The sequence below is a fragment of the Canis lupus genome, chromosome 14, assembly GCF_011100685.1.
Source record: "Canis lupus familiaris isolate Mischka breed German Shepherd chromosome 14, alternate assembly UU_Cfam_GSD_1.0, whole genome shotgun sequence".
Classification (NCBI taxonomy): domain Eukaryota; kingdom Metazoa; phylum Chordata; class Mammalia; order Carnivora; family Canidae; genus Canis; species Canis lupus.
The window spans coordinates 30,897,073-30,920,684 of NC_049235.1; the positions used below are offsets into that span (position 1 = coordinate 30,897,073).

Consider the following 23,612-nt stretch of genomic DNA (forward strand, 5'->3'; position numbering starts at 1 on the left):
AGTTCCAAAGTTATCATGTATGTTTATAGATCAATTAGATACTTAAAATTCAGAGAGAAATTTAAGTGCTTAAAAATTAGAAATATCAAGCAGAGCACATATAAAGAATAAAAGGAAAAAGATTCTCGGAAGATATTGTTTTAATCTTGAAGTCACTGTAGATCTCTCCATAAAAATAGTAAAAGAAAAAATTTCAAAACCAAAATCTGTAGATATTATCATCAGAATGCCATTATTAGTGGGTAGGGATAAACTGCCAGCAACTATAAAGACCTCCATCATTTAAGATACTGTACAGTCCAAACTGGAGGGAAAAAAAGGAGTCCAAAGAAAGTAGTACAAAATTATCATCAGGTACTCTCTGGATAGGTCAGCAGGCCATTCTGGAAAGAACAGCAAAAACTGAAAGAGGCCTTCCAACTCAAAATTGAAAACAAATGAGGCGCATGAAGGTTTTAACTCTGCTGGGGATTAGTAGGAGTCTGGGCCCAAACTAAGAAAGCATCTTCTAAGTCAAAGCATCCACCAGAGAATGATAGAGATGAATCAGGAGTTTTAGAGAAGATCCAGGTAAAGGAGAAAGGTAGCAGAGATGGAAGCTTAGAAAGAGCATGGCCATATCTTCCATCTTCTCCTAAATAAGTGAATAAGAAGCACATGACATTAAGCTTTAAAAATTATTGACTCACCCTTTTCTCCTAAAAACCAGATTTAAAAAAACAAAAAAACAAAAAACCACTCTTACTTAAAAAGTAGCAACAAGGGAAGACCTCAAATCTTGTAAGAAATAAAAGAATAGGATGTCCAGGTGGCTTAGTCAGTTAAGTACCCAACTCTTGATTTCAGCTCAAGTCATGATCTCAGAGATTGTAGACGTAGCCCCACATCAGGCCCTGCACTGGCCATAGGGCCTGCTTAAGATTCTCTCTCTCTACCTCTGCCCCTCCAACCCCATCCCCTAGTTCTTGTGGGCATGCACACTCAAACAAATAGCCAAATAATGCCCCTACAAGCAATACACACATGCACATATGAAAGACACTTACAAAACAAGAGAAAGATGCAATCCAACATTTATTAAAAAAAAAAAAAAAAAAACAATAGTTTATTCATGAGAGGCATACAGAGAGAGGCAAGACATAGGTAGAGGGAGAAGCAGATCCCCTGTGGGGAGCCTGATGTGGAACTCAATCCCAGGACCCTGGGATCATGACCTGAGCCAAAGGCAAACACTCAACCACTGAGCCACCCAGGTGCCCCACTAACCCAACATTTAATAATAAGCTAAAACAAAATTAAAGAACTATACAAGTCAGACTCTGAATAAATCAGAAACAAGGTGATTAGAACAAGAAATTAGGAAAATGAGAAAATGTTTCAGAAATGAAGGGTAAATTAGTAAGAATAGCAAAGAAAGTATCACAGATAATACCTGAAGAGAAGTATAAAATCTGAAACAGGGATCCCTGGGTGGCGCAGTGGTTTGGCGCCTGCCTTTGGCCCAGGGCGCGATCCTGAAGACCCGGGATCGAATCCCACGTTAGGCTCCCGGTGCATGGAGCCTGCTTCTCCCTCTGCCTGTGTCTCTGCCTCTCTCTCTCTCTCTGCGTGACTATCATAAATAAATAAATAATTTTTAAAAAAAATTGTTTAAAATCTGAAACATGAAAAGCTTAAATTTAAAAAAAATTTTAAAAAAATTAAAAATAATTTTTTTTTAAACCAAGAGAAAGTAATACCTATAAGGATGGGCAAACAAATAGGAATATTGTTCAAAGAAAACTAAAGCAATGGAATGGAAAAATAAACAATAATGCCATGACAATTTCATGAAATAAAAAGATGTGAAATTATACTATAAAGGAACACATTGTGTACATAGGAATATTAACCCAAAAGGGCCAACACTAAGAAAATCTAGTACAACTGGACTTTAAAGAAAAAAATTTCACTCAGTACCCAGGTAGAGACCAGATTTTTTTTTTTAATTTTTATTTATTTATGATAGTCACACAGAGAGAGAGAGAGAGAGAGAGAGAGGCAGAGACACCAGCAGAGGGAGAAGCAGGCTCCATGCACCGGGAGCCCGACGTGGGATTCGATCCCGGGTCTCCAGGATCACGCCCTGGGCCAAAGGCAGGCGCCAAACCGCTGCGCCACCCAAGGATCCCAAGAGACCAGATTTTAACCACACTTCATCCACACACCTCACGAAATTAAGACAATCCAGTCATATTTAAGATGTTCAAGAAGAAAGGTTTGAACCAGTGTTTTCACTGAGTCAAAATCAAACCTGTACATTTTTAGCCACAGAATAATTTTATTCACATGCAAGAACTTGGAATAATGTGTCAAGGAACCCTCCCACCTGGGAAATCTCCTGGAACATTAGTTTCAGAGAAACAAAATGACCTGCAAAATATCAACATAAGTCTTCTTCAAATTAAACAACCATTTACTTACAGATCCTAAGAATAAATGATTGTTTTGAGGGAAACAATATAGTATGTAATCACATATGAATGAGAGAGAATATAAAAACGGTTTGCTGCCATTTTATAGATGTTACCTGATAGTTAATGAAACGACACTGAAGGCAGAGGTAGGAGGAAGATGACACTAGTTATTTTCCATACTGCCCAGAAGACAAACCCAGTAGACAAGAGCCAAAAGACTTTAAATTAATATTAATAAACAGGTAATTCACAAGAATACTTAAATAGTCATCAAGGGAGGACAGGAGAAAAATCTTTATAAATGCAAAACAATATCCATTATACAGACACTGATAAACAGTGTAAGGAATAAACCATAAACTTCTAAAAACTAGTTACCCAGAGAAGAGGGAGGCAACAGGGTACAGAAGACAGAGACAAAATTTAGACTTTTTCTAGTATAATTTGCTTTGTAGATTTTATTTTGATAAAAGTTCATATAAAATTAGAAAACAAATTCCTTTTAAAAAAAGCAATATCTAAAAATAAGTCAAATGATTTTGTGTATCTAGATAGTGCCATTATCAGTTAGAAGTACTATTCCAAATGACTGGAAAATACATTTGATTATACATCATCAATAGGATATACCCTAGAGACAGTAGAGGAAAGAATACCTTACATTATTTTCAGGAATCAATTACAATGAAATAAAGCAAATGTGTTATGTTGGAATTATGTAAAAAAAATTCTAAGTTTCACCACTAGAGACAGGTGACAGAGATAAAACACATTTTTTTAAAAATCCTGCAACCCCAATTCTAATATCAATTGGAAACATCAATAAGAATTCAGGATGTGTTTTATTTTTAACAAATGCAGGAAACTGTGTTTCCAACCTCTGTTCAACAAACTAAAAACTGGAAATAATGACTAGTTTAGCAGCAGCCATCCAGAGAACTGGTTGGTTCCAGGTATGGTCAGGAAATGAGTCGAGAGGTCAAGATGAATATAGAATATCATGTCACACCAGAGAGCAGGAAAGTTATCAGACTATTAGCATAATGAGAAAAGGATTCAAGCTAACTTGACGAGGCTTCTTACAAACAGTCAAAACTAGACCATTTGAGTATTAGTAAAACTATGACTGCTATGGATTGAATCATATCAAATATATTTTAAAACCATGACTCTATCTATAACCTTTAAGAAACCCCATTGATACCCTCTAGAACAGAAGACACAATTCCACATTCTTGAATTTTACTTTGTATCATTTTGCAACTTTTATTTAATAATGGCTCTAGCCACTGAAATACAAAAGACCAGATTTACATACTTCCTGGGAGAAGTATATATCAGCTATGAAAAAAATCATCTATTTTTTTTCAGTCCAAATCTGAACAAACCTCTGTATCTTACTATTAATTTCCTATTAATTTTCAAGATATATAGGAGACCAGCAGACTTGTTAAGTGAAACCACAAGGTTGTAATGAGTAAAACCCACACTTTGGGCATTTCTAAAGGGACAATTTACTCCATTTAAATTTTAAAAAAAAAAAAAGAGAGAGAAAAAATGTAGATTAAAAAACAGACATACAAACTCATGATTATTTGTGGACAATTTTGAAAGAGAATGAAAAGTACACTGAAAGATACAATGTTTCAAACAAACGGGAAACAAAGAATATATAGCAGGACTGGAGAAAAGTGAACAACTGCTGGACATCTGAAGATACTAAGTATATTGTGGAGTGTTATTATTATTACAGTTTAAAAGACAAACTTTTTTGTGCATTTACATATTGAGGTATTTATAGATGAAGTAACAGGATATCTGAAATTTTCTTCAGAATGATGAGGGGTAATTGAGAGGCTGTTGGTTTTGGCTAGTTAGCTCCTTTATCACTGATTTGAGAACTATTCGAATGTTTCTGATCAACTCCGTCATTTGTCATATAGATTACCTGATAAACTCAAGTACTAAGGACTAGTTTTCATATAAATTAAGTTGTGCCTCCATTGATTTAACTAAAAAATTATAGTGTGGTTGGATAATGACTGCTAATAGAGAAGACTCAGACTTCACATATCACAAGAAGCTAGGAGGGCCATCGTGATGGGTATTTTCTAACTTAGTAACAAATATATGTTTCTGGCAGACAACTTCTAAAAGAGACCCACTAACAATTTTACCACCTCTTAGTATTTACAATCTCACATAATCCCCTCCTCTTGCATCTGGTTTGGATATATTGACTTGCTTTGAATGAAGAGAGTAAGACACAAGCAATGGGATGTTACTTGTAAAATCAAATTACAAAAAGAAAACTGTGCCTTCAGTCCTGAATGCCATGCTGTGAGGCAGCTCAGTGAATAAATCCACATAGAAAGGGATTAAGGTTTGCCAACAACTACTTGCATAAATTTGGGAGCAGATCCATTTGCACTTGGATGATTCAGGTGAGACTGTGGCCTCAGCCTACAGAGAACAGCTTGACTATAATCAAATTAAAGACCGTGAATCAAAGCCAACTGGCTGTCCTGTGCCTAGACTTCTGTCTCACAAAACTGTGACATGGTGAATTTTTATTATTTAAGGTCACTAACTTGGGGATAATTAGCTGTGAAGAAAGCATAGAGCAATACAAAATACAATGCTCAAGTTAGTAATAACAAGTCATCGTCATTTATCCATTAGTTTATATAACATTCAATAAATCTCCCTCACATATCAAGACTGCAGTAAGCTCTGGGAAGACTTCAGATCCCTCAGTTGAGAGATATTAAGATAAAACTCAAGTGTTTTGGAATTTTATTTGCTTCGGGGGTGTGATAGAAAATAGGTGAAAGATTACACCAGGTTTAGGGAACTAGGCAAACCATATACTCGTCAGAGGCTGAAACCTTAGCAGATGGAGGACAACTGCTTCCAACAAGAATTTGTGAAATGTGGAATATTACCAACACTTAAGTTTGAGGATCTGAGAAACTTCTAATTGAATTTATAATTCTGAAAAACAAGCTAGTGAAAAATTAAACACACAGGGCTAGAGAATAATTTTATCTCTAGCGAGTAGACGATATGTGAAGCAATCAGCACAGCTTCCTAGAGAAAACCATTCACCTATGTAGAGAATCCTAAAAAGTATGAACAGTATCCCATAAACAAAACTAAGAGGAAGCCACAAACAAAAAAGGAGCTTAAGAAAAACAAGATGTTACAAAATGGGATGAGATTCCTTCTGGAAGAAAGCATTAGACAAAAGGGTCAAGTGCTGCCCTCCATCAATGTAAGGACTGGTAAATGTCTTGTGGATTGCTCAAAGGGTCACTGAGGACCTTGCTGAGAGCAGTTCCTGCAGAAGGTGGGGCTGGAAATCAGGCTGCAATGAAATGAGGAATGAGCAGTTAAACTATTCTAATCGAGGCTGGCTTCTGGGTAACTTGAGTTAAGAGGAGCTTTGTTTTGTTTCAATTAATGGAAGGAACGTGAAGATACTAGGATGTTCGTGGGGAAGTGGAGGGAGGGGAATCAGAACTCAGAAGAGCAAACAATCTTAATAAGAGCATGGCCACAGATGCAGGACTCTTCAGAGGCCTGGTGTCAAGAAGACAAGGATGTAGCCATGTGGGAGTGTGTAATTATGCTCCGGAGACAAGATGGTGTCTAATAACAGGGGTAAAGATAGTGGGATTGGACCAGCATTTCTCAAATGAAGGGGAATTTTGCCCCATCTAGGCAAACAACATCTAGGCAACATTTACTAATAACTGGAGATGTTTTGGTTGCTACAACGAGAGGCATCTGATGAGTTTTGGCCAAAGATACTGCTAAACAGTGTACAATGCACAAGATAGACTCTCACAACAAAGAATTATCTAGCTCAACATGCCAACAGTGAGGTTAGAAAACTGGGGTTCAATATTTGAGGAAAGTGCAGAAGGTTTAGAATAGTCATAGAGGAGGATTGGAGACTTGACTATACAAGAGAATAAGACACAAGTGGAGACCAGTATTTTTTAATGGCAACAATCTGCACTGCTGTATAATTTTCTCCAGTGGTATTGAGTCAAGGCTTAGAGAAGTGAAAACTTAGACTAATACATGGATGGAATTTTAACCAAAGGTGTGTATTTGAAGGACAAGGGAATTGAGGATATTGGTAGATCTATGATCCAAAGAAGGGCTAGAACATGGTATCGAAACTAGGCAAGGAAGGGTATGAAACAAAATGTAGCTGAAAGAAAGGAAGAATATGGGGGCCCTGGAGTTTCCTATAAAATTCAAATATGCACAAGAGTAACTTAGCAAAAGATATGGATTGATAGGGATCCCTGGGTGGCGCAGCGGTTTGGCGCCTGCCTTTGGCCCAGGGCGCTATCCTGGAGACCCGGGATCGAATCCCATGTCGGGCTCCCGGTGCATGGAGCCTGCTTCTCCCTCTGCCTCTCTCTCTCTCGATCTCTATGTGTGACTATCATGAATAAAAAAAAAAAAAAAAAAAGTAAAAAATAAATAAATAAATAAATAAATAAATAAATAAATAAATAAATAAATAAATAAATAAAAATTTAAAAAAAAGATATAGATTGACAAAACACTATGGTCAGAACTTAAGGAATAGCCTTAGTACTACTTATTTTTTCAGCACAGTTAAGATGATAGCAATAATATGAAGACTGGATCTGATGGGGAGGTAGATGAAGGTCATTGGATTGGAAATGAAAAGGATAAGGATCTGAGAGGCCAAACTGATGAATAAATCACACAAGGCCAGCAATGTACCATTGTGTGTAACCCCATTTCATGTCACTTCATCGCTAAACAGATACAGGAAAAAAAAAGAATAAGTATTGTAATAATTGTAACCAAAAGAACTTACACAGGGTCTAATACTAGAAAAACCAATAAAGGAATTAGTCACACTGAATACAACAGCTGGATACTCAACAAAAGCATAAAATCCCAGCTCTCTAAACTTAAGGTTGATCGATGGCCAGAGTTCCACTAATATTCTTTCAGTGTCTCATCTCAGCGACTTCTGCACTGACTAGATAAAGAGTAAATGAGAACCCCGTACAGGGCTGTCTGCTCAGTGAGGACACTGCTTCTCCCTCTCCTCCCTGCTCATGTTCTATCTTTATTATCTCTAATAAATAATTTTTTAAAAAAAGAGATTACTCAACAGCAAAAGACTATTTCTGAGGTAAAAGGGTGCTTCAATGTGTCAGACAATGGAAAGTTATCAATAATTAAATATTCTGCAAGATGCAGCAGTGAAATTGGGGAAAGGAATTTAGGAACAGATTCTTCACAGGTTAACATGAGGTAAAAAGCAGAGCAAGGTGATAAAATTTCCAAGGATGAAGGGAGAATGTTCAGAAAGTCAATGAAGAGAAGCAACACAGGAAAGTAGACTGCAGTACAACCTTTCTATCTAAGAGATAGCAGATACGGTGCTCATTTTCTTTCAGCTTTGAGTTAGTGCTCCAAGTGCTACTGGTAGAATTTGGCACTGAGTGACATTAATAACACCTGGGGGAGCTTGTTAAAAATCTGGATTCTAGAACTAATATCAGACTACTATTATCAAGGTTTTTACATATTCCAGGGCTCTATGCTCTTAACATTTGGTGTATCTATTCAGGACTAAAGTTTGGGAACTAGTAGTATTCATTACTTAATACACTTTTCCTCATCATCAAATTTAATTATTATAGTTCATTTTCACCAAAAATTTACAGGCCAGATGCTTTCCTAAGTACTTTAAATTTTAGTCAAATTTAGGGCAGCCCGGGTGGCTCAGCGGTTTGGCGCCACCTTCAGCCCAGGACATGATCCTGGAGTCCCAGGATTGAGTCCCACGTCGGGCTCCCTGCATGGAGCCTGCTTCTCCCTCTGCCTGTGTCTCTGCCTCTCTGTGTGTGTGTGTCTCTCATGAATAAATAAATAAAATCTTTAAAAAAATTTTTTAGTCAAATTTAAACTTTAAATTCAATCTTTAAAGTTATTTTATTCAACTCTCTTAATGACTTTACAAAGCAGATGTTATTGGCATTTTCAATTTAAGATAAGGAAGTTAGGCAATAAAGCTGACATCTGAGTACAGACAGTCCTAACAGGGCCCATTTCCCTTCTAAGTGTGCCATCATGTTAAAATTAACTAAAATGAACTTTTTACTTTGGCTTTTAATTATAATTTGATCATGTATATTGTTAAAAGATCATCACATGTTTATCATAAGCCCAGATAGATGGTTATACATTTTAATTGAAACAGGGAAATTACTTAGGGTTAAATCATTTTGTCAAACAAAACATTTCAAAACAAAAAGTTGTCATAGAAGTAAATAATGGAAGTCATTAGTGGTAAAAGTTACAAATAGTTCCTATGGACCTCCTCACACTTAATATTACTTCTTTCATTTCCTTATCCCGATTAGGTACAAATTTAAGAAGTTCATCAGCTCAAAAACAGAGAACAAAGGGAACTCAACTCTTATATGTCATAAAACTCAATCTTTGAATACTTACGTTTAGTTCATTTTTTAGTATTTCTTCAAGATGATGTCCCACATGATTCTCATCTTTTGTGTCCATAACTATGCAAATGTGTTGTGAAATTCTTTCTGAGATAAAAAGGAAAAAAAGATTGTTTCAAAGAGAAAAATGGAACAAAGTCCTAGCATTCTAAGACTGAGGCTTACCTGCTGTTCGTAAATGTTGAACTACAAAGGTTTTACTTTCAGGCCAGTGAAGTAACTTGGAATTCACACTGATAAGTCCTTCGTTTGTTATTACCCAAATCAAAAAAGGTATGTATTCAACCCTGTGTAGGTGACTAACCAGAACGTTGTGTAAGCAACAGAAATAAGCTATCTTAGGATACATTTGAAAAGGACTAACTGAAAGTAACAGCTATTTGGCTTGACAATTCAATCCTCCTACATTCACCATGGGTCTCCTAGAATCTGATAAAATTCCATCTCTCACTCACATCCCCTCTTCAGGCTAGAAAGTTTCTCCTGTGTGCAGCACATGGTGCCACCTAGTACCCTGGGTGAGTATAGCAGTTTCCTTGGCTTTCTTCTCAATTTGGTCAATTGAATACAATTAAGTTCCTGCCTATTTAAATGTTACCACAAGTGAAAAGAGCTAAACCAATTTTCTTCAAATTTGTTAGACCTCTCTGACATGATCTGATTCAAAAATAGAAGCCATATGACATAAAAATGTTCATCTTTGTTAAGCCTCGATGCACACTCAAAAAAAATATGCTGTCCTCCTCTACAGTAGACTATCTAAGACGCTAAGAAATAGCTATACTGCTGCCAATTAAAAAGACATAGCATGTTATCATGTCAGAAAAATTTTAAAGGCCTAATTTTAAATAAGAAACCTCAATCAAGTTAGTTTATCATTTAACCCAGGAGCTTTTACATGGACAGATCTATATTATTTGGTGTACATAAACATTGATATAGTGATAGTTTATCATTTTTCTAAGCCAATCTGGGGACAATAGACCCATTAAAACATTAACAATATCACCAATTAACAATATCGTCAACTCTTAGTACTACCTCCTTCCCTCTTATCAAGAATATTATATGGTGCTGGAGCTGTATGTTCTATGTACCAATCTTCACTGTGACCCTTCATAATTTTCTGAAACCATGTAATAGATTCCAGAAATGTGAGTTCAGAAAGGAATTCTTTTCATGATTACTCTTGCTGAGGATTCATCAATTTTATTAACATTTTCAAAGAAAACCTTTGATTTTCTTGTATGTTTATTTTCTAGTTCTTGGATTTCTACTACCCAATATTTTCTTCCTTCTACTATCTTTGGATTTAGTTTGCTATTTTCTTGAAAAAGATGCTCATATTGTTTAGTTCCAGCTTTTCCTTTATTCTTATATTTAAATTTTCCTTTAATTCACCTTAGCTTTATTTCAAACATTGTGATTTTTTCATTAGTTTAAATTATTTTTAGTTTAGGGGACTTCATTCACTTTTGTTGTAAACATTTTGTAATTTCTACTATAATTTCTCAGTTATTTCTCATGAAGTTCTTATGGATTACATAAGCATTTTTTTGCTTGCTGTACAATAAATTACCATAAATTTAGCAAACACCTACTAACTAGTTCCAAACTCTGTATGTCAGCAAGAAAAACATGTATGGACATGATAAAGCAAAGGAAACAATATATAAACAATGGGTGAACTAATGTATCTAGGTTTAAGACAGATGGAAGTTAAGTGTACTATTCTTTCATCTTTTGTTTCAAAGTACACTAAACATTTAGTACACTAAAATAAATATTCTACTCCCTAACACAAATAAGGTACAATTAAAAAAACATGAATGTGTGCGTGTGCGTGTGTATAAACATATATATAGTTTATACAGCATAGAGTAGGAGGTCTTCCAAGTTATTTTTTAAACAATATTTTAAATATTGGAGGTGGTGGATGTGCTATTCTTACTGTGGTAATCACTTTACTATATATACATATATCAAATCATTACAGTTCATACCCTAAACCTGCATGTTATATGCAAATTATACCTTAATGAAGCTGGATAAAAAATAAATTCACCTCTCTATTCAGTGACGATCAACTGAAAAAACATAAAAGTCTATATTGAAGGCAATTTAACAATAAAGAAGGTCAATCTTTTATCATGGTGATTTCTATTCTGTCTGCCAATGTCTTTAATACCCAGTTATTTATACTCCACAATAGTCCAATGTCCATGCCACTATGTCCTTTACCCTAATAATATAAAATCCCCCACCTGTCCAGTGTCATTCACAGTCTACACCAGGTTGAATCTTCATCAGTTCCCCAATTCAATGTTTCTCAACGTTGGTTGCACAAAGTCAACTGAGGTTTTGTTTTGCTTTTATATGTTTCCAATATACACTCTTGAAACCCACCCATCAATATTCTTGCCCTTTTTGAAGCTCCAAAAGTGATTGAGATATTCAGTCACACTGAAAACCTTTGTTTATTCATTGCATTGATTTTCTGTAATGCGAGGCTTATAAAAGTCTTCTCTTTAAAAAGAAGCATGTTGATTGCCTACTATACCGGATTAATCCCCCCAAAATGGTGTGACTCTTTTCGAGTATCATTCTTTTGGAGTAATTCTGCAATTTAATCTTCTCCATACTATAGCAATTGGAGGGTGCTGAGAAAAAAGCATTGTTAGTCAATTGCCTTTGAGATTTCTAATGTCCAACTATTTTTAAAAACCCAAATTCACTCAATTCTTACTCTGTTCTGCATGGCTCACTGGAGTTCACAGTTTAACCATTTCTTGCCCAATTTTACAAAGGCAATATAAGAAAAGACATGCAATGTTCATCAATTACAGAAAAAGGCAAGTCCTGGACATTTAATGATGTTTATTAAATTACTGAGCCCCAGGATGGGTGGCTTATTTTTTTTTTTAAAGATTTTATTTATTTATTCATGCGAGACACAGAGAGCGAGAGAGAGGCAGAGACACAGGCAGAGGGAGAAGCAGGCTCCATGCAGGGAGCCAGACGTGGGACTCGATCCAGGGTCTCCAGGATCACGCCCTGGACTGAAGGCAGCGCTAAACTGCTGAGCCACCGGGGCTGCCCTGGGTGGCTTATGGGTTGAACAAGTGTCTTTGGCTCAGGGCATGATCCCAGGGTCCTGGGATCGAGTTCCACAGAGAGCCTGCTTCTCCCTCTATGTCTTTGTCTCTGTGTCTCTCATGAGTAAATAAAATCTTAATAAAAACTTACTGAGCCCCATGCAATTTTTTTAAATGTTATAGGAATCCAATTCAATATCCAAAAAATTCCATAAGTAGTATATTCATACTTTAACAATATTTGACATGTGTGAATCATACAGAGACTAAAAATCAATTTTTTAAAAGATTTTATTCATTTATTCATGAGAGACACAGAGAGAGAGAGAGAGAGAGAGAGAGAGAGAGAGGCAGAGACACAGGCAAAAGAAGAAGCAGGCCCCATGCAAGGAACCCGATGTGGGTCTCAATCCTGGGACTCCAGGATCAAGCCCTGGGCCAAAGGCAGGCACCAAACCACTGAGCCACACAGGGATCCCCTGAAAATCAATTTCTATGTAAAGCCAAACTTTCTACACCGAATTTATAAATATAAAAGAAATGAAGGAAACATGGAATAAAAGAGCCAACATTGAGATTTTGATGAGGGTTAAATAATTAATATACCTGAAGTTACATATAGTGCCTGCTACAAGTAAATCCCAAGTGTTCACATAATAATTGTTGCTATGATTACATGAATTCAACAAAAATACAAATTAAAATTCTTTTTATCTACTCAAGATATGACCCATCTCTAACTTCAAATACTCCCTGTGGTCTTAATTATTTCAGAATTTGTTAAAAAGGGCCGGGGGAGGGGCAGCACCTCGGTAGCTCAAGAGTTAAGCATCAGATTCTTGGTTTTGGCTCAGGTCATAATCTGAGAGTCCCGAATCAAGCCCTAAGTCTGCGGGCCCCCTGCTCTCAGTAGGGAATCTGCTTCTCCCTTCTCCCTCTACCCCACCCACCCTGGCTCATGCTCTCATTCTCAAATAAATAAAATCTTTTAAAAAAAAAATCTCAATTTGTCCCACTAATCCTTTTCAAATTTCAAAGTTTCACACAAAATGCAGTAATTACATAAAAGAGTGAAGTACACATCTTGAGGAACAGTCCTGTTTTCTTCCCTGAATTTCTCTGAAACTAAAATGGATACCTTCTGATTGTTCATATATTAGTTTATCCATTACATCTGGGTTGAAGCATCTCATGTGATTTCTACTAATAATCCCCAAATATACAGTGACATCCATAACCGGGAATGTTAATATACTTAAGACCTTCACCAACAGAAGACAACAGAAATGCCTATACTTGTGCTATGAAGGTGGAAACCCCAAATGGGAAAGAATGTAGCTAGAGAAGCAGGGTTCAAATAAATTGAACCTCAATTCTACACTTATACTAGTATCCCACAACAAAGAAAAAGAATCTAATATTTAAAAATCATTTTTTATGAAGCACAAAACTTTCCAAATATGATGAATATTTATTATTTCTCAAAGCAAAGAATTTAACAACTTCCTTCAGGTTAATAATGAAATCGACAGAAACAAAAGCCTTTAGAATTGTTAATCTGTTGTTCTCTAATTATTAATAAAGCACTTCTTAGAAATGTTGTGTTAAAACACAACAATAGCATGGGGGAGGACCATAAAGTCATTTTGCTTCCCGGAATCATAAAAACTCTACCACAAGAATCCAGTTGTTGTTCTCTCCCCAAAAGAGACCATAAAGATAAATTAGAAAAACATTGGAGTGGAGTTAAATTTAGATAATACCTGAACCTGTCAACTTTATTACTAATATTAACTTCTTAGTTTTAGTTGTCACACTTTTTTATACAGTATCTTTTTTCAATCTTCCTAAGAGGATGATTATCACATATGAAGTATTTTAATATCTGAACCTGTAGGGTACACTCCCCACCCCCCCCAAAAAATAACTTCTTTAACACATATTTTCTGATTTATACTGAATAACTATTTACATATAGCATCTAGGTGTCACACAGATCAACGCGACTTAATAGAAAATTCTAATGGAACATGACCTTTAGTCTACAGATTAGTATTAAAAAGCTGTAAGCATTAATTAATAAGCCCAAGTTTTTCAGTTAATATCTCATCCCCATGTATGGGAATTTTTCAAGAGTCAGAGTATGTATATAATTGCCAGCAGTAATTATGCCAAAAATAATGTACAATTTGATTTTACTTTATTGGCTAGGCTGATTAATTTTATATGTCAACTTGACTGAGCAATGGGGTGGTTCAGATAATTAGTCAAACTTAATTTGGGTGTTTCTGTGAGGGTATTTTTAGATGTGGTTTGCACTTAAATTGGTAAACTAAGTAAAACCGATTTCCCCACCTAATGTGGATGGGCATCATGTAATCAACTGAAGACCCGAATAGAACAAAAGTTTGACAGGCCAGGAGTGAGAGAGGAACCTCCTGCTTAATGGTCTTCGAACCAAAACATTGGCTTTTCCTGGTTCTACAGCAGCTTGCCAGCTTTAGGGCTTAAACTGTGACACTGGCTTTGTAGATTTTGGACTTGCCAACCTCCATAATCCATAACCACATGAGCCAATTCCTGTGTGTGTGTGTGTGTGTGTGTGTGTGTGTTATGTTTGTTCTACTTTGGAGAACCCTGACAAATACATTAACAAGTAAGTCTAAAACATCTTCAACAGATAACTAATAATTTCCAAGTCTTCATTACAGAATTCCTATATCCTTTTGTCCTATAAAAGGCAATAAATGAACACCCACACCTTGGGCAACACATCTTACTCTTCAGCCAAATTATACCACCTACATTTCTCTAGATGTATCTTGATCTTTGGACTAATGTGTGTGTTCCCCCCTACCTGCAATGCTATTTCATGTCCTTGTCTAATTCTCCAAAAAGGTCTATCTGAAGCATTATCTGCTTTAATGGCTATAGGCTAGTATTTTAGATGGATTGGGTGGGGGATGGGAGAAGGAAGAGGGAAAAAAAGAATAGGGAGATAACAAACTAGGGAGACTTTCTAGAAATTACAATATCCTTACATCTCCAAACGCATAATTCTGATACTTAAAGTTATCTCTCTGAAACACATATAAGCACACAGTCAGGATTTTCCCCATACCCAGGTATGAATTCGCTATATTACTGAATCTTAATGGTCCAAAGGAAAGGCCCTCCAGTGTCAAGTTTCAGAAATGAAAATTTACACGTACCTTGGTTCTAATAAACCTATCCACAAAGCTGATGCTCAGGTAGTACACAGCAACAGAGTCATGGGAATCCTTATAGGCAGGAATCATTTTGGTAGTCAGTGTATTTATTCTGATTAATCTGTACTCATGCCATCATAAGCAGTTTTTTGTTTTCTTTTTTCTTTTTTTTTTTAATTTATTCACGAGAGACACACAGAGAGAGGCAGAGACACAGGCAGAGGGAGAAGCAGGCTCCATGCAGGGAGCCTGACGTGGGACTCGATCCCGGGACTCCAGGATCATGCCCTAGGCTGAAGGCAGGCACTAAACCACTGAGCCATCCAAGCATGAGGGTATTTTTAGATGTGGTTTGCATTTAAACAGGTAAACTAAGTAAAACTGATTTCCCCATCTAATGTGGATGGGCATCATGTAAACTACTATCCTAAGTAGGTTTAATATTGTTTTTGCCTTTCACCACAGTGGAGATTTTTATACATTATGTCTCTTAATAATCATAACAAGTAGGAATTATTCTCCCCATTTTATAGATTGCGCAACTTGCTGGCTTTATAGCCTCAAAGTCACAGAGCCATGAAATTGTAAACTCCTAGCTTTCAAACTTAAATCTATGTAAAGTTAGTATCCTAAAGGGTAATTTTTTCCTTTCAAATTATTCTGCATTTTTATTTTACTTTTATTAAAATTTTTACTTTGTATTTTATCATTTACTAGTTTTTCTCTCACACAAATCATTAACTCAACTCAGTAAACTAGAATTTACTCACTCACCATCACCTCCACTTCCCCCCCAGGTTTTAACACAGGGCACAAACAAGAAATTATTGAACACTTATCAGTTTCCAGGCTTTGTGCTAGGATCATGACTAAGACAAATTGTTATGGGCTGAATTTTGTCCCCACCAAAGTCACTATGGGAATTCTAACACTGAATATCCTCAGAATGTGACTTTATTTGGAGATACGGACTTTCAGAGGTAAAATGAGGTTAAAATGAAGACAATTAGAGCAGTCCCCCTAAGCTGAAATGACTGGTGTATTTATAAAAAGGCAAATAAAACTAATAAGAGAAAAATTATCAAAGTCAAATCATATGGGGGCACTTGGGTGGCTAACTGGTTGAGCGTCTACTCTGGGCATGATCCCAGGGTCCTGGGATCAGGCCCTGCATTGGGCTCCCCAAAGGAAGCCTGCTTCTCCCTCTGCCTATATCTTTGCCTCTCTCTCCAAGTCTCTCATGAATAAAAATCTTTAGAAAAAAAAGTCAAACCCTAAATAAAACTTTTATAAAAAAAAATAAAGAACAGGAATACACTTCTAAAATTAATGAATGCATGACAGACAGACGTGCCTACCAAACCAGTTAAAATTATAATCTACTATTTCATAACAAGCCAAAAACCATTAATGTAATGAAACCAAACATAAAAGAACTATGTGATTTAGAATTTCAAAAACTCATAAATTAGGTGGTGGCAGTCAGGAATTTAAAAGACTATTTCAGAAATGAGAACTATACAGATATGAGACAGGTACAAAATTTTTAAAAAGACGGGATAAAGATTCAATATAAGAGGACAAATATTGAACTTTAGTAAAGATCATCCAACAAACATAATAGGAATCCATGAAGAAGAAAATACTGAAATTTTTATTTATATACACACACATTCAAGCTTGTCACGGATATAAGTACCTCCAAATATTTACCAATAAAAACCAGTAAAGTTATTAGACTTAAAAATCGTTACTGTAGTCATCTAGATGAAAAATATAGAGATCATAAAGGTAATGAAATAATCATAATTTATTCAATAAAAATACCATAGTTATTCAAGGAAAAAAATTACAAGCTGAGATTTTATATTCAGCAATTGACTTTCAAGTATAAAGCACACAGTTATCAATGTGAATGAAGATGATGATTTTCCTATATTTCCTAAGGAATGTACTAGAGCTCAACTCCTCAGACAACCAAAGACGAGAGAGAGAGAGAGAGATGGAATGACTGAGGGACAACATAAAACAGTTACTTCAGAACCATAACTAAATAAGGTCTAAAATTAACTGAACACAGTATATAAAGGTTTCATAATCTGAAAATATAGAGTATAGACAAGAAAATGCAGTAAGAGTGAATGGAATATGTAAAAAATGCAATTCTTTTCAAAAATAGTCTTGGTTGATAGTATCAATACTTTGAGACCTAGAGAGTATGCAGTTGCATACAATATCTGAGTGATTGTAGAATATTCTAAATCTGTTAATTCCTCTATCTTTGAGAACTCTATGGGGTGGAAGATACAATATTGAATTGGAATTATCAGTATAAATTTATGAGGCATTTCACCTTCATGTAAACACACAACAAAAATACTTAAAGTTTATAGGACAGAATGCATTCAGTTGAATACTGAACAAGGAAAATGAGCATTTACCTTTCTATGTAAGCTGTACGATGGGTAAGTAAACTGTAGATGAGCAGTGTTTGTGAAAGTGCCTCAACTAATGTATGAAAACCAATTAAGCAAATTAAAATATCACGATTTTGCAAACACTTGCCATGAATTAATAAATCTAAGCGCTGAGTATCATAGGCTGCTATCAGAAAATAAAAGATAACCAGACATTTGGTGTCTCCTAATTAAAAACTCACACCACCTCTTTTCTTACCAGAGATGAAACTAAATCTGAGTAAGCTTCTAAAGCCAGCTGTCACTTTGTAGAAGACAGAAAAATACACAGAAATATGCATAATTGCACCAAGCAAGAATATACATTCATCAAAATTCAAAATAGGGAAGAAGCGACAGATCAAATAGGTTGGGTTCAGCAAGAGATAAATTACAACCAAAATAAAAGGATGGGGAACCTGTAGGGTGAGATTTAAAAAGCCATTAAAAAAAAAAAAAAAAACCACCAAAATCACAACTAAACCATAGCATCTAGAAATGTAAATATGAGTGATAAAGTTCAGAAGAAATGAGAAAATTCCTGTAAAATCTTGATAGCTACTACTTTTGAGGATGGAACAGGTTGTAACTACATAAAAGTGTAAGAAAAAGCCTCTGCTTCGAGTGGAAAATTCTATTCTTAATCTGGGTGATGTTACACAGATATGCACATTACTCTTCAAGCTACAGATCTGGTTTGGATTTCTGTTATTTGTGGTTTGACAGCAAAATGTTTTAAATAGTAGAAAAAAATATACACAAGTACACTAGTCCTTTTATCCATACTTCTATTCATTCAGAAAGTATCTTTATATAAGATCAAGGGACAAGATAAAGGTCTTGAGTATATCACATAAGGATACCTAACAAACTGTTAAAACAATGTGTCAACTTTTAAACATTTAAATTAAAAGAAAAGCCAGGAGTGGCTGGCTGGTTCGGTCAGTAGAGCATCTGACTCTTGATCTCAGTCAGGGTCTTGTGTTCAAGCCCCCCACTAGGTGTGAAGCCTACTTTAAAAAACAAATATAAATTTTTAAAAAACAGCAAATTAAGAAAAAAACTTTTAAAAGCATCAAGTAATGAGAGTATAATTTTTATTCACAAGGTATTAAGCATTAAAAATTCAGGTTACCATAGGGAATCCTTTAAATTCTAGTTCATGAAAGCAGTGTAACGAATAAATAAAAGGTATTAGCACCCTTTCAGTAAAAGCAATTGAGCCAGAGAGTGACTCAAATACTGGATGATCTCTCACTCAGTAACTGACAAATATTATGTATAATATCATAATTAAACATACATTCTAACCAAAATCTTATGATGCAGGCAAAATTATCATGTCTTCCTTACATATAAAGATTTAAATGATTTGCCTTGGATTAATTCAGCTAGTAAACTCAAGAGCCAAATTCAAACCAGGCAATCTGGTCTAGAATCGAAACCATCAAACATTCCACATGCTGATAGAACCTATAAGGAAGATAGGTAATTTCCTAATTCAGGAGTTTTCCCACATTTTTTTTTAATTGAGGCCACACATGTCAAATGGTAGTCTCACACATTCATGGAATATACAGGATGCTCTGCAGTTTCTAACAAGCCCTTCTTTTCCAAATGCTAAGGCATAAGAGGTTGTAATAGAAAACAACATTAGAGCAGGGAAAATATGAAGTCTTCTTTCATTGCTTTTAATTAAGTAGCTAGCAAACTTCCAACACTTACTTTATTTCATTAATTAAAATTTCCATGTTTCCTCTATATAACATCCCTGAAATAGAAACAGCATCTTAGAACTGCTACCCTTAGGGTCATATGAAGATATACTGATCTCGACCTTTCTCTGCATTGGTATGCAGTAAAATTACTGTTTTGTCACTACCCTAATTATAACTTCATTGGAACTTTCTCAGACAGCTCTATAATCTATTCTGTTATTAAGACCATTTGGTAATTTTTTTTTTCAGTTTGATGCATTTTTTTTCAGTTCTAGAAATTCCATTTGGCATTTCTTTATATTTTCTATGCCTTTCTTGATACTTTCCATCTTTCAAGAGCTTTACTTATTTGTACTATTTTCATAATCAGGACTTTAAAGTATTTGTCAGATAATTCCAACATCAGTATCATCTCAACAGAAGTATCCAACTGGTTATCTTTCCCCATTTAAGTCTCTACTTTCATGGTTCTTTGTATGCCCACTGATCATGGATTATATCCTGGATATCTAGGTAATATCCTTTCTCACCATGGTCTCTCCTGTACACTTCAATTCTCTAGTGCATCCCTTTTCAGCACTTCTATCAGAGAGCTGTGACTTTATCCCACTTTGCGCACGCTGCCCACAACTATACCCGCTGATATGCAAAGTTAAGCAAAAAGAAGAGAGCAACAACAGTTCTCAAGCCATAGCAACCCTGATGCAGAGCAATGTTCAGTTCTCTCAGAATTTTATAAACCTCCGGGCATCCACTATTGCCACTGTGAGTACAACACTGCCACATGATTGCTTGAGGGGTCAATCATTAGAGTAGGGACAAAAAAAAAAAAAAAAAAAGAAAAGAAAAGATATCTTTACTCTCTGAACATTAGGAGATTCCTTCTTGCCCTTCTAGCCAGAGTTTGGGGGCTTCTCTTGGAGCTCCGCTTATTCCAGTGCCCACCTGTAGCTCTGGCCGTACTATATCCAAATCAGGTAGTATCATAGGAATAAAATTACAAAATACACTGCCAATTAGGTAGACTTAAAAGCTGAGTATTATTCATTAATCTACCTTCTACTACTTTACTTATAACCTCAAATAGCTCTCCTTTTTACTCTGTTCAGGTTTTATAGTTTCCTTCAGTGGGAGAAACAGGTAGAATATTCTTGTTCCACCTTACCCAGAACCAGAACCCTAGGTCTTTTTACACAAGAACAATTATAATAAAACCCTATACCTTAATATAGAACTCATTTAATATTTTTTGAAAGTTTTCTAAACGTTCAGGGGTGCCTGGATGGTGCAGTTGATTAAGCCATCTGACTCTTGGTTTCAGCTCAGGTCGTGATCTCAGGGTCATATAATGGAGCCCGCATTGAGTTCCACATTCAGGACAGATTCAGCTCAAGTTACTCTCTACCTCTCCCTTTGCACCTCCCCCCATGCACTAGCTCTTGCTTGCTCTCACTCAAAAATAAAATTAAAAAAAAAAAAAAAAAAAAAAAAACTAAAGCTTCTAAGTCAACATAAAACATTCTACTGTAGTTTCATTAGAAGCATTTATCTTTACCCCATAGTATAAAAGTATTGCTTGCAATCAATGGCACCTTAGAGTCACTGAAACATGGTAGAAATCAAGTACTTGTTTCATGCCTACCCAGTCACAGAAGATCACACTGTGAACAATGGCTGCTTATCTAACAAAACAGAACACTATTATCCATCTTATACCAGAACAGTACAGACCATGCTAGCCTTTAAATTTCAAAATCCAAGTCACAGTCTCATTTGCATATTAATCATGCATGACTTAAGAATATTCTCCAATGGAACCTTAATTCAGAGGCTTCCAGATGTAGAACTTTACATAGAAGTCAGCTGGCTCACTGGTCCGTAATGTCCTGGAGAAAACAGTACTCCCAAATCCCAAAACCAATTAAGCATTTACTGAAACACAAAGATATATAAAAAGGGGACAAATTCTCAGAAGATCAGTTGTCCTTTTGTGCTAGATTTTCCAATGGTACAACTACATACTACTAGTTCCAAATTAAAGTGAGAGAAGACATGGACGTTCTTCCACCAGAAAATGGCCCTCTGCCTCTGTTAATTCCTTTGCTCTTCAAGGAGTTGACAGTGGCAGAAAGGCAGAAACATTATCAGTATTTCAATCATTTATCCTGGAAGGTGCAGGGAAGGACTCCTAGAATGATATTCAGAATGTCAATGTTTTCAATATATCACATCTTCACCTGACAAACTCTTGAAATTCTCTCAAGTTTTAATCAAGCTTTAAGTAAAATGGAATTTCCTCAGGGCTTTTAATCCCCTGGCATAATATGCTTTGCAATCTAAAACTTAGCCAACTTTGGTTAGGGTATGTGGTTTAGCAAAATATACTCGTGTACAACGTGTTGTCAAAATGTTTAATTCCAGTGTGAGTCTAAAGTCTTTTATAGGAAATAGGAGATAGGATGTATAAATTTTTAAGTTCATAATTGAGGTCAAAAACTAGTATGTAATATACTCATGGGTACATGGTTCAGGGAAATATATTCATGTATAACATGTTGTCAAAAACGTTTAATTCCAGAATTATTCTAAAGTCCTTTATAGAAAATAGGAGATATCATGCATAGATTTTTAAGTTTATGAATGAGGTCTAAAACTAATATGTAGTAACTCATCTTTTAAAGTTCCTCTTATTGTCCCTTGAACATTGGGCTTCTTTGAACATTGGTACACATGAAATATATGCACTTCTATCAGAGAGCTTCAAGGATTAGAAAATGCATGTAAATTTTGGGGTTTTCCATTGAACTTCAAAAAAACAGTAATATGAAAATTTTCTAACATGTTCACCCTTCTTTTTACCACATGAAAGATCAATGACACACTAAGAGAAGCAAAGAATATCTATACATATGCCTGCAATTAATAATCAGTAAGGACTTGGGGCACCTGAGTGGCTCAGTCAGTTAAGCATCTGACTCTTGGTTTTGGCTCAGGCCATGATCTCAGGGTCCTGGGATGGAACCCTGTGTTGAGCTCTGCACTCAATGCAGCCTGCTTATCTCTCTCCTTCCCTCTCTGCTCCTCCTCTGGATCTCCAATAAATAAAATCTGTTAAAAAAATAATGATCAGTAATGACCCCAGAGTGCACAGAATGGTGTATTTTAGAAGAAGATTTCAAACATCTTCCAATAGAGACAAACCTAAATACTAGGTTAGTTCCATCACCAAGGGGTCAAAAAAATCCAGGCCAGCTTTCAATTATTTAGAAACATCCAACACCATGACTTCATCAAGCCTCATTATTCACTTTGCTGAACTCTTGAGCCAAAATCTTAATGTTCTTAGATAAGCTGTATCCAATCCAACACTATTCACATCCAAAAGAGGTTTCAAGCCCTAATCCATACAAAATTAGGACAGTCATCTTCCATTTACCTGTTTAGTTCCTTGAATCAACAGCCAATATAGGAGTATTTTTTACCTCACAGTAAGGATTTTAAAATAGTATTAAACAGAATCACCACTGCTGAGCCAAGGTCCCTGTCTCAGTTTAATACATAGGAAGAGGCCTCAGGTTTCTCTAAACATCTCATACAGGAAGTTTTTAGAACAGAGAGGGGGAAAGCACGTGGTCAATAAAGGGGGGAAAAAGCCAATAAGTCATTCTTATAGGACAAGTGGATAACCAGGATGGTACAGAGAAACTTGCAAAAAAAAAAAAAAAAAATACCACACATACTCACTTTAAAAGGTCAAAGTGGTCTTTAGAAAAGTTACCTCTATTGTTGACTGCAATGTTTCAGCTGGAGGGCAATGGTACATAGGTTTTTTTTTTTTTTCAAGGTTTGTTATCAGATCTTCACCACATTTTTAAATGAGTCATTGAATACAGGATGAAGTTTCCTACCTTAAACTACAAGTAAGAAACAGACATGTGACATCTTGTCTCCTGCACATGTTTCTACATGTAACATATTACTATTTTCCAAGTAAATGATGCAATATATATAACTATATATAATATATAGTTTGAACATATATAGTTTGAAAACTACATATATATTTATATATATTATATAAACTATATATATTTATATATAAATTATATATTTATATATAAATATAAAATATATATATTATATTATATATA

The 23,612-nt window shown here is 35.5% G+C and overlaps 1 protein-coding gene across 1 annotated transcript in view; it reads right to left on the reverse strand.

Moving 5' to 3' along the window:
* Nucleotides 1–23,612, reverse strand: part of CRPPA (CDP-L-ribitol pyrophosphorylase A) — a 292,641-nt gene that overhangs the window by 152,843 nt on the left and 116,186 nt on the right. The window contains exon 7 of the mRNA XM_038556990.1: nucleotides 8,976–9,070. Within this exon, the coding sequence (XP_038412918.1) occupies nucleotides 8,976–9,070 (95 nt within the window). The remainder of the gene's footprint in view (nucleotides 1–8,975; nucleotides 9,071–23,612) is intronic.